This window comes from Mauremys mutica, chromosome 8, assembly GCF_020497125.1.
Source record: "Mauremys mutica isolate MM-2020 ecotype Southern chromosome 8, ASM2049712v1, whole genome shotgun sequence".
In the NCBI taxonomy this organism is placed as follows: domain Eukaryota; kingdom Metazoa; phylum Chordata; order Testudines; family Geoemydidae; genus Mauremys; species Mauremys mutica.
In genome coordinates, this window is record NC_059079.1 from 73,355,178 (window position 1) to 73,367,609 (window position 12,432).

The 12,432-nt window shown below is 42.4% G+C and overlaps 1 protein-coding gene across 9 annotated transcripts in view; it reads right to left on the reverse strand.

Annotated features, from left to right (window-relative positions):
• Window positions 1-12,432, reverse strand: part of LOC123376084 (protocadherin gamma-A4-like) — a 360,280-nt gene that overhangs the window by 242,718 nt on the left and 105,130 nt on the right. The window contains exon 1 of one of the 9 annotated variants that reach the window (XM_045027797.1): window positions 9,559-11,877. The exons of the other annotated variants lie outside the window; for them this stretch is intronic. Within the exon in view, the coding sequence (XP_044883732.1) occupies window positions 9,559-11,862 (2,304 nt within the window). The 5' untranslated portion in view covers window positions 11,863-11,877. Of the gene's footprint in view, window positions 1-9,558; window positions 11,878-12,432 lie in introns of those variants that run through there. 9 annotated transcript variants of the gene reach the window in all.

Consider the following 12,432-nt stretch of genomic DNA (forward strand, 5'->3'; position numbering starts at 1 on the left):
TTGAAATGTCCGAATAAAACGTGCTATTTAAATTATAAGTATTATTACTCTAAATTCGTATCTGTATAAATACGAGCAGATTCTGGCCCAAAGAACATTATTTCTTATATACAAAATGCAAAATGTCAACAACTGAATGTGTTGGAACTGAAATGAAATAAGCAACTGTAAGTTATGGTTAATGTATATGACCAGTCACAGATTTACAATTTTTAAGGCCGTCAATAACTTCTAATAGCATCTAGTCCGATCTACCACACAACACAGGGCAGATAACCTCACCCAATAATGCCTGCAGTGGGGAAACTATTCTTCCCTAATGTGTAAGTGGCATTATTAGAGCATTACAAGTGGTGGTTCAATCATATTTTTTAGAAAGACAGCCAAACGTTTTTTAAAGACTCCAATTGACGATGACTTAGCTACTTCTCTTATAAAATCTTTTCTAGTAGTTAATTACTATCACTGTCAAAAAGTTGCCTAATTTCCAATTTGAATGTTTCTAACTTTTGGATCCAGTTATTGCCTCGTCATATCTGTCTGCTATATTAAAGTTCTCTTAAATCAGGTATGTTTTCCCAGTGTAGCTACTTATATTCCATGATCAAGTTGCATGTTAATCTGCTCTTTAATAAACTGGATAAATTCAGCTCACTACGTCTCTCACTATGTTGTCCAGTCTTCTAATCATTTTTGTATCTCTTCTCTGAACCCCCTTCATTTTGAGCATCTCTTTCAAAGTGTGGACACCACAAATGGACACACTATTCCAGGAACAATCGCACCAGTATAGTATGCTGAGATAATGCCATCTTTCTACTCCTATCCCATATCCCCATAGGTTCTGAAAATAGCTGTGCTGAGGGTGCTGCTACACTTCCTGTCTTGAAGTGGTTCCCACCATATACAGTGTTCACAGTTCAATGGTTCTATACAAATTGTTCCAGTGCCAATACCCACTCCTGTTCCATATCCCCCAGATTATACATCCAGTGATGTTGCTATCCCTTTTGCAGCAACATCACACGAGAGCTCATTCAAATGTTTATACACCCTGACAGTACAACTCTCTCTTCCCCTGTCAAATACACAAAAGTTTCTCATCGTTTCTCCTCCTCTAACATAGGAACATAATAACGGCCATACTGGGTCAGACCAAAGGTCCATCTAGCCCAGTATCCTGTCTTCCAACAGTGGCCAATGCCAGGTGCCGCAGAGAGAATGAACAGAACAGGTATGATCAAGTGATCCATCCCCTGTCATTCATTCCCAGCTTCTGGCAAACAGGCTAGGGACACCATCCTGTCTTATAGCCATTGATGGACCTATCCTCTATGAATTTATCTAGTTCTTTTTTTAACCCTGTTATAGTGTTGGTCTTCACACAATCCTCTGGCAAAGAGTTCCACAGTAACCCCTCCATACGTCTCAGTGACCCCATCTCCTGATAGCCCTTGTGTCCACACTCCTCCTCTCCCTTCCTCTCCTCTGGCTCTTTCCCCTCACACAAGCATGTTTTACAATCTACCATTAAATATACAAACAAACCACTCCACTACTTGCCTCTCCAATCACTACCCCATTTCATCTCTGAGCTTGTTGAATGGACCATTTAAAATCACTGTATGGAGACTCTCTCCTCCAATTCTACCCTAGACCCTCTCCAATATGGGTTCCATCCTGTGGACTTCACTGAAAGTATTCCCACCAAAGCCTCTAATGAATTTTGCTAGACAAATGTTAGAATCAGTATTCAGTCCTCAGCTTGTCAACTGCTTTGAGACTGTCAGCCATACTCTTCTTCTTACAATATTGTCCTACCTTGGATTCTACGACTCTATCCTCTCATGGTTTTCCTCCTCCCTCTCTAATGGTTCCTTCAGAGTATCCTTCAGAGACCCCTTCTCATCCACCTTCCATCTTTCAGTTGGGATTCCACATGGTTTTGTCATTTGTCCTCTTCTCTTCACCCTTCCCAGATTATCTCTGGGTAATCTCACCCATAAATAAAAATTAAACTATTACCTCTGTGTTGGTGACTCACAGATCTACCTCTCTAATCCAAACCCGTCTTCATCGGTCTAAACTAAAATCTGGGCTTGTCTCTTGGACATCTCATGAATATCCAGCTATCAGCCCAAGTTGAGAATGACTAAAACAAAGCTTTTCATCTTCCTTCCAACCTGTGCTCTCTGCCTACTTTTTATCATTGTGGACAATATCACCATCCTGCCTGTAACTCACACCCATAATCTGGGTGCCATCTTTAATTCACACCACTCTCTAGGCCCTCACTTCCAGGTTCTGATGAAATTTTTCTGATTCTTGCTGCATAATATCTCTAACATATGGTATTTGCTAACCATCCAAACAGGTATAACTCTCACCCAGGCTCTCATCGTCTCATGTATTGAGTACTGTAAAAACTTTTTCTCTGGCTTTGGCAAATGCAATCTTGTCCTGCTAATATTCATTTTCTTCTGCTGAAAATATCATTGTTCTAGGCCATTTCTTTGGCTACAGCACTGTTCTTTTGGCATCCCTTCACTAGCACCTCTTCTCTGTAACATCACACATAAGCTGCTTGTCTTCAATTTCAAGACCTTCCTGTCCTATCCCCTATCTATGAACTCTCATTCACTATTTAGATCTCACCTACCACCTCCAATCAGCTAATGATACCAGCCTGCTCTACCCACTTTTCAAATTTTCATACAAGCACCTATATGCTTTTTCCCATGTTGCCCCCAAACTTGGGGGGAGCTGCCATATACATCAAATTACTGCTTAAACTGTCTTTGCCAAGGTATCTACAAAAGACTTAATAATACGGGTTTTAATGCTGCAGGATTTAATCATTTTCTATCATGCTGACCAACATTGTTTCATTGTTTCCTAATACTCCCCCATCTACCTGTCTATATCCATCTGTGTCTCCTGTTTTATAGTTAGATTACTAGCTGTCTTTGGGGCAGGAACTGTATTTTCTCTGAATTTTTACTCAGCACAATGGATGCCTGGGCCACGGGTATGACTCCTAGACACTATGGTAATACAAGTAAATAAATAATAGAGCCCTGACCAGTACTTCCATATATTACATTTGTAGACCAGCAAAGACTAGATGATATGATGTAAGTATTGAATGTAGCACTCCAGAAAGCTTTAAGTACAATAAATATTAGCCAATTTAAAGATATAATTGATGCTACAGCAACAGTAGCAGCTCATCAGTTTAACGTCAAGCCAACTCAGGAAGTGAACCAACTGAAAGCTCCCTATATTAATGAACTTCTATGGAAATGAAGGTTAGACCAGAAGATTAAGATTTTACACCAAGATATCTTCCCATTGGATAATTGGAGAAAAAATCATTTGAAGAGAAAAAGGAAATGAATGGCCCTACAGATGAAATAACAGCTGCATAAAAGGGATGTGAGAGTTGTGAAGGAGCAGTGTAAACAGAAGCTGATTGCACTAATTCATAGATTTGAAATCTGTTCAGTACAAAGCTGTCAGTATCAAGAGACCAGGTTCTTCATGAGAGATGCTAAAATATTATTTGACCAGACTGAGAGTAAAGCAGAATAGGGGGAAAAAATAGAGCCAATACATAATGTGGAATAGTTCCAGTGCTACTGGAAAGACATTGTGGTCTGAGAATAAACAACATAACCAACAAGAGACTGGATTAAAAATGTGAGAAAAAATTTAGAAATCACAAATACACAGGAATATCAAAGAAAGAAACAGGAGAGATACTGACAGGAATGAAAAATAGGAAAGCCCCTGGTCCAGATGGGGTGTGTGGATTCTGACCGAAACACCTCTCTCCACTGTTTACTTAAAAAACTAAATACGTGTTTGAAGAAAGGGAGTCCAAGATGGGCAGTGACAGGAAGGACCATCCTCATGCAAAAAAAAGAGAAAGAAGACCACAGTGATCTTATGAATTATGGCTGATCACTTTTGCCAGCTATGTGGAAATTCTGGCAAAGAAGATCCAAATAGTGCTAGCTCACAATGGAATGCTGCCTCCTGAGCAAAAAGACTGCACAGTAAACATGAAAAGGGACAAAAGACCGTTTCAGGCTGAACAAAAGGATCAAAGAAGATTCAAAACACAAAAAGAGAGAGAAAATGAGAGATGGTGTGGACAGACAATCAGAAAGCATGTAACATCATCCCACATTTGTGGACCACTAGGACAATGAAAATGCACAAGGTTTATTCAAAGATTATTTCCTTTTTATGGAAATTTGATTAACTGGAACGTTCAACTCTACCCGGAATGGACTCTCACTGATGAGGTCTAAATTAGAAGAGGAATCTTTCAAGCAGATTCCTTTTCACCAATGCTGTTCATGGTAGCAATGGTTCCACTGTCATAGATGCTCCGTGAGATAAATTGTAGTTATCATAAGAGCAGCAACCAATTGGCCATTGTTACACATGGATGAGCTGAAGCAATATGGACAGTCACAAAAGGCAATACTGAGATTGATTACATGTAGAAAATTTTGGTGAAGATATAAAGTTATGGGTTGGCTTGGCCTCTGTAAAGAGAGGCAAACTGGTACACTCAGAGTGCATACAAGTTAACAAAGATGCTATCCAACATTATCTCGCACCATGGTCCCTGCAAATACCTTGGAATCGGAGAACTGTCTGAGTTGTAACCTAATAAAGTTAATGAAGAGTGCGGAAATAATATTACAAATGAGTAAGAGCTACTCTAATGGGAAAACTCAAATAATTTGATCCAAACCATTACTATGTGGGTAATGCCTGTAGTATGGTACACTGCCAGTGTGCCTAAGTGGAATAAAGAGAGAAGAAAGAAATCGACATCGAAACAAGAAAGTTCTGGAGATGCATAGAGTAATGAATATCAATCAAGATGTGGACAGGATATACATCTGATGATGTGATGGAGGAAAAGGTTCGCTATCTGTGGAAGAAGCAATTAACAATGAAGAATATAACATGAAAATATAAGAGGAGGCGGCCAGAGTAAAATATCATCCGGTCGTTATAACACGTGATGGCTGAGCATGCATCCCAGCCCAAGAAAGTAAAAATGAAAGGAGAAAACAAATTGCCAAAGAAATATTCAGAAGATTTACACAGAAATCAGTGCACAGACAATGGTGGGGAGAGATAAAACCCACAACTGATTGAAGATTAATAAACTCATGGTTTGTAGGCTACAGAGAAAGAGAGAGAGAGAGAGAGAGACACTCATCAGTGCACAAGAGCAGTCCTTAAGGCTTTATTATGTTCGAAAAAAAAGTCACCAACAGAACTGTTCCCCAAACTGCAGCATGTTTTCTGAAGAGGGAGAGAGGCGGTGCAGCATGTGTTGAGCACCTCTAGCAGCCTAGCTGGAAAAGAATATATGAACACACACAATTAAGTCACCAAGTATATGAACTGGAGCCCCTGTCTCAAGTACGGAATTCAGCTAACCATGTTGTGTTATGACTACCAAATTGAAAACACGCTAGAGAATGAAGAGGCTACGATTTTATGGGATCTGGCAATGGTCACAGACCAAATGGTGCAGGCAAACAGGCTGAACATAGTTGTTGTAGAAAAGAAGACCAATAAGAATGCTAATTGATATTGCCATACCAGCAGACAGAAACATTAAAAAGAAACAAGAGAAGATAATCAAGTATGAAGAACTCTGCCATGTCGTGGAATAATAATGGAAAACTAGAACAAAGACAATGTCACAGATATTTGGAGCGATCACTAAGGGTATGCATGAGTAATTCAAGAACACATAAAGCGTGCAAGACATCATAATCAGTCACCGCCAGAAAACAGCGCTATTAGGCACTGTGAGAATTTTAAGGAAAGTCGAAGAACAAGTGCATTTGAGCACCTTAAATGCAGGAATTTTGGGGAGGTTTCAACCAAACCTGTGGTGACAAGGTGGGTGAGGTAATATCTTCTGTTGGACCAACTTCTTGAAGTTGGTTCTTATTACCTCACCCACCTTGTCCCGCTAATATCTTTGCACTAACATGGCTACGACACTGCATAAACCCAGGGTGGCCTTAGGGCGCCTAAGAGGACCCCGCGCCCAGCCAGAGCGCCGCAAGCCCCGCGGCTCCCCTACCCCGGCCAGGGCGCCGGCCTGAGCGCGACAAGTCCCGCGGCTCCGCTCCCCGGGCCGGAGCCCAGCAACCCCGCGATCCACTTCCCCAGCGAAACGCGGCAAACCCCGCGGCCCCGCTCCCCCTGCAGGAGCGCCAGCACGAGCGCTGCAAGCCCCGCGGCCCCGCTCCCGAACGCTGCAAGTCCCGCGGCCCGGCTCCTCCGGCAGGAGCGCCAGCCCGAGCGCTGCAAGTCCCGCGGCCCCGCTCCCTCGGCCCAAGCGCTGCAAGTCCCGTGGCCCAGCTCCCTTGGCCCGAGCGCTGCAAGTCCCGCGGCCCCGCTCCCTCGGCCCGAGCGCTGCAAGTCCTGCGACACCGCTCCCTGTCAGAGCTCCGGCCGACAGCTGCAAGTCCCGGCCCCGCTCCCACGGCAGGAGCGAGGCAACCCGAAGTGCCGCCGAAGACTCGGAGCTCCGCCTGGTGAGTACAAGCCCCACCAACTGGGCCCCACACTTGCTAAAGCCGGCCCTGCCATCCGTTCGTGGTCAGGATTTATTGGTGACTCACGGGGATAAATTTTAGAAAGTAGTTCCCCCCTTTTTAATGCTTAAAGATTTTGTACATTGTGAAGGCTAATTGTTTTTTGTTTGTTTGTTTGTTTGTTTTAATTCTCATGATGTAATACTCAGGGATGCTGCTGCTGCTGCTGATATAACAACCCTTAAATATTTTCTCAGATTCACTGCTTCCGAGATTACAGTCCCATACTCCCCCAAAACAAAAGTATGGCCGATAATGTTTGTCTGTAAAGGTATGATATTGCATTTGTCTTATTAAAACACATGGTGTTTGGTCTCAGGTTATACAGCGATCCAGATTACTCGGTGTCAATGACCCGCACTTCCAATTATTTACCTTTCCATCAATCTCTCTGTCATCTGCAATTTTTTATCAGCACCTATTTTGTATTTTCTTCCACATCAATGACAAAAATATGGAATAGCACCACAATGAGATCTGATCCCCGTGAGATTCCAAAATAATCCCACAGTCATTGGTGAGTTAAACGTGTAATCTTTTAAAAAAGATGTTAAAGCCATTTAATAACAGTTGTTTTCCATGAAAACATATTGACTGATACTAGCAACTGGACCTATAAATGTTATTGATAAAGTCATGTATCAGGTACTACGACTGTTTTCTCTTGGATTTATGTCAGGCTAACTGGCTAATTTCATGGGTTATTCCCATTTACACTATAGAATGTCTCTTTCAGTAAGGTTTCACAGCGCTTGGGCCGAGGGAGCCGGGCCGCGGGACTTGCAGCGGGACTGTGGAATGAACTTTCTTTCTTTCTTTCTTTCTTTCTTTCTTTCTTTCTTTCTTTCTTTCTTTCTTTCTTTCTTTCTTTCTTTCTTTCTTTCTTTCTTTCTTTCTTTCTTTCTTTCTTTCTTTCTTTCTTTCTTTCTTTCTTTCTTTCTAAAATGAAGTCTTCCTACAGAGAATAGAAAATGCTTAACATAATTAAAAATGTCCTTTTTTATTTTGAAAAACCAATGTGTAAAAACCACATGAGGTTCCCTCCTAGGATTCTTACTATTGATCAGTGATAAAAGGTCTCTTGAACAATTATTAGGTGTTGAAAATGAAAAGCATCTCACAGGACCATGGAAAATTCCTCCAAATATACTTTCGACATAAAAATTCAACATATGCAAATCATTCTATTTTATATTTTTTAAAAAATTTGAAGTACATTTCGTTACCTCCTGCACACACAGGTGCACACATGCACATGCACGCACGCACACACATACAGAGACACTACCAGTTTAATCTCATGACACATCAATCACCTTCAGTACATAAGATATCAAAAAGTTAAGTTAAACATTAACTATAAGCATGCGAATTTGTCTACTTATTCAAAAGGGCCAAATTCTGACATGATTTTAATCTCATGCAGCCCTATTAAAATCTATATGGTGGCCCAGGTGGTCCTGGCTCACCTATTCTTCACTGCATAAAGCCACACCACTACCACCAAGATGGCGCAGTGCTTAGATGAAATCAGCTCCTGGACGAAGAATAGCTCGCTGAAGCTGGAACTGAACAAAACAGAGGTGATGTTGGTGGGAAGCGGAAAGTATTTTGAGGAGTTTGCAGTCACAGTGAAGTCTCCTTTACCTGAAATTTCAGATCTACACTTGGTAAATCCAATCTGTAGTTTAGGTGTACTATTGGATTTCTTGCTGATGCTGAGGTCTTACAAACAACAGCTGTGATTAATGATTTCTTTCACCTCCACTTGTCTATGAGACTCCATCCCATCCTGGTAATGAAGACCTGGCCTCAGTTATTCATGCCTGTATTACCTCTTGACTGGATTACAGCAATGCTATATATTTTGTCATTAAACCTTCAGCACTTTGAAAATTCCAACTAGTTCAAAATGCTGCAGCTCATCTCCTCAACAACATAGGTTGCCTGTCCTCTACTGTCTACACTGGCTTCCAATACAATTTCAAATCTTGTTCAAGGTGATGGTCCTTATTGTCCAAGTGATCACTTCCTTGGGCCCAGAACACCAACAAGACTGTAATGCTTTGGGACAAAGACCGTGGTCATCTGCTTTGCTCCTCTGGCAAAATGGAATTTTGAACAATAAAATTAAAACCATTTGTTTGGGGAAAGAACTCTCTCTGGGAGCAGAGACTGTGGAATGAACTCTCTCAGGAACTAAGGACCATCACAAACATCACCACTTTCTGTTCCAAATACAAGGCACACTTATTTGACCTTGGCTTCTCTAATCTAGATGGCAGATGTGTACTCACATTGCTTAATGCACTACTGGGAGGAACTCAGACATTATGGTGAAGAGCAAGGTATAAAAACCTACATAGAATAGGACAGACTAGGAACAGAGAAAACTCTCAAGGCAGTATATGCATTGTAGATGCAAGCGTTTATTTGAGTTTTAACTGTTTTCAAAATTATTATATATAAATGTATATATATTATATATAAAAATTATTATATATAAATGTATAATTTTGTTTTATACCTAGATTATTATAAATTTAAGTATACCTATATAATATGTGAGCATGTACATTTTATGTGTATACACCCAAACTGACAATATATGGTCTTTTTCAAATGCTACAAGGAAGCTACTCCTAAAGAACATTATGCTTCACAATGTATCTCATAATTAAACAAAACAAAATGCTGATTCATGTTACTTTGACACACTGAAGGAAATTCAGACACTCTACTGAAAAAAAATCTATGTATTAGACCCCCTATCCTAAAGCGATAAAAGCTGATGATACTAGAAATAACTAATCCAAATAACAATATTTTTAACTATTAAGAACTCTGATTTCGAGTTAAAAGAAATGGAATTTAAAAAGCCCTGATATACGAGCGAATCTGTACAAAGACTCACCTCACCAAGTGCTTCGGCTTCAGACTTTGGGTCACCAGGAGCAGATTTACTGCTCATAGGTAGCATTCCAGAGTTGTCCCTGCAAAGAATGTTCTCTTCTATGAAGTTCTGACCATTTGATTTAAGGAGACTAAACGCCATTATGCCAGAGTCTGCGGCTGAACACAGATTATAGCTATACGGTAAAGTCCCATCGCAGTAGCTGGGGGGCAATCCGGGACCCTCCTTGGAATAATCAGAACCGAAACATCGCAAAACTGGAAGATTCATCGACCTTCCACATTTCATCACAATGGCCAGTGTCACTGTCAGGAGGAACAAAAATGAGATCAAGGCTAAAGCCAGCACCAAGTAAAACTGTAAATCAGACTGAGGTGCCGAGTCACCCGATTGGTCGCTCATTTCCGGAAGAGCCTCTTGGAAGTACTCAGCAAACACCAGGTTGAGAGTCACTGTGGCTGACAGAGGCGGCTGCCCGTTATCCTTCACCAGGGTGACCAGCTTGTGCTTCAAAGCATCTCTGTCCGCAAAGGCGCGGGCTGTCCGGATCTCCCCGGTGTGCAGCCCCATGCTGAAGAACGTCGGTTCCGTGGCCTGGAGCAGATGGTAGGAGAGCCAGGCATTGTGTCCTGAGTCAGCATCCACCGCCACCACCTTAGTCACCAGATAACCTGCCTCAGCCGAGCGAGGGACCATCTCGAACAAGGCGGAGCCATCGGCTCCCAGGGAAGGGTACAGGATGTGAGGGGCGTTATCATTCTGATCCAGAATAAACACCCTGACGGTGACATTGCTGCTGAGAGGAGGGGACCCGCCGTCTTGGGCCTTCACTTGCACTTCAAACTCCCGGAATTGCTCGTAGTCGAAGGAGCGCTGCGCATAGATAGCTCCGGTGTGGGAGTTAATGGAGATGTAGGAGGAGAGAGGCACCTCCTGGAGGTTGCTGCTGAGGATGGAGTAAGTGACTCGGGCGTTCCGGTCCAAATCCCGGTCTGAGGCTTTTACACTGAAAATAGAGGCCCCCGAGGGATTGTTCTCTGGCACATAGGCGGTGTAGGAAGGTTTCTGAAAGACCGGGGCGTTGTCATTGATATCCGAGATTTGTAACAGGATGGTTTTCTGGGTGCAGAGTGGGGGAGAGCCGTTGTCTGTGGCTGTGATTGTGATATTGTACTCCGGGGTCCTTTCCCTGTCCAGGGTGCTGTCTGTGAGAATTTTGTAATAATTATTAGAGGACGACACTATTTTAAAAGGCAAGTTGTGTTGAAGATGACAGGTGACGTCTCCATTTTCACCGGCATCTCGGTCATAGGCTTTGATCAGAGCCGTCACTGTGCCGGGTACTGAGTCTTCTGGAATGGGACTGAATATGGATGTGAACGTCACTTCCGGAACATTGTCGTTCTCATCAAGAATTTCTATTTGAACTTTGCAGTGAGCAGATTGTCCTCCCCCATCTCTGGCCTCTATACGTATTGTGTATGTATTTGTTTTCTCAAAATCCAGAATCCCCATATTTGTAATTCTTCCATTCACAGGATCTAAATGAAATAATTTATGAGCATTTTCTTTAATGTTGCTAAAAATGTATGTTATTTGGCCATTTAACCCTTCATCCTGATCCGTGGCTTTCACCTGAACCACTAAGGAGCCATTTGGTAGATTTTCTTTCAGGCTTACTTTGTAGATCTCTTCAGCAAATTCGGGGCGATTGTCATTGGTATCAATAACATTAATCCTAATCTGAACCGTCCCCGTTCTGACTGGATCTCCCCCATCCACTGCCGTCAGGATCAAGTGATGAGAGTTTTGCTTTTCGCGATCCAAAGGTTTTTCCAAAATTAACTCAGCATATTTGTTTTCATCTGGACTCTCGTTTACTGACAGGATAAAATGCGGGTTCTTGGTGAGTTGGTAACTCTTCAGTGAGTTGACTCCAACGTCTGGATCTTGCGCAGATTCTAGTGGAAACCGCGCACCAGGCAGTGCGGATTCAATAATTGCTAAATCAATGTTGTTTGTCTTGAACCGCGGGGCGTTATCATTAATGTCCTGGATTGCTACATTCACATGGAAAACATTCAAAGGATTTTCCACCACCGTTTCGAGTGTCAGGACACAAAGGGGTGTTTCCCCGCATATCTCCTCCCGGTCTATCCTGCCATTCACATACAGGTTGCCATTTTCCCCATCCACACTGAAGTATTGCTTTTCCGAATTGACACGGAGCTTTCGCTGCGGAAGCTCTCGGATACTCAATCCCAAATCGTTGGCGAGCTTCCCCACAAGGGAACCTTTGGCCATTTCCTCCGGAATCGAATAACGAATCTGCTCCGAGACCGCCCGGCAGAACAAAAACAATAAGAAGGGAAACAACAGTACCTGCTGTCTGACTGCCCGGCCGCTCGGTCTGTGCCTGGTTTCCATCCCATGCATTTTCACGAACGCTCTCTTCTTTATTCTGTACAAAAGTGCTTATAAATCAGCTATATGGTAAATATCCCAGGTAATGAAGAGAAAATGAATTCAATTGCTCAGGCTAATTGAACATCAGAGTCCGGAGGGAGACTTTCTCTGAGCAGCGAGCCTGTGTGCGCGTTTCTCGGGTTGTTTTATCTGCGATCTGCACTGTGTGATTGAGAAATCAGGCTGCAGTCGGCTGTAATGGATTTCAGGCTGTAGCTCCGCACCGCATTGGCCAACAGCGGCACTCTGAGCTCAACCGGAGAACTGCAGCACACAAAGCTAATGAAGTCACCGATAGAGATCTAGACACGAGGAAAAGTATTCTAATACATTTAATATAAATGCTTTACAATTATTCTCGATCCAGTCGGTTCTAGCCTTAGTTAGATTTTAAAAGATTCCTCCAAA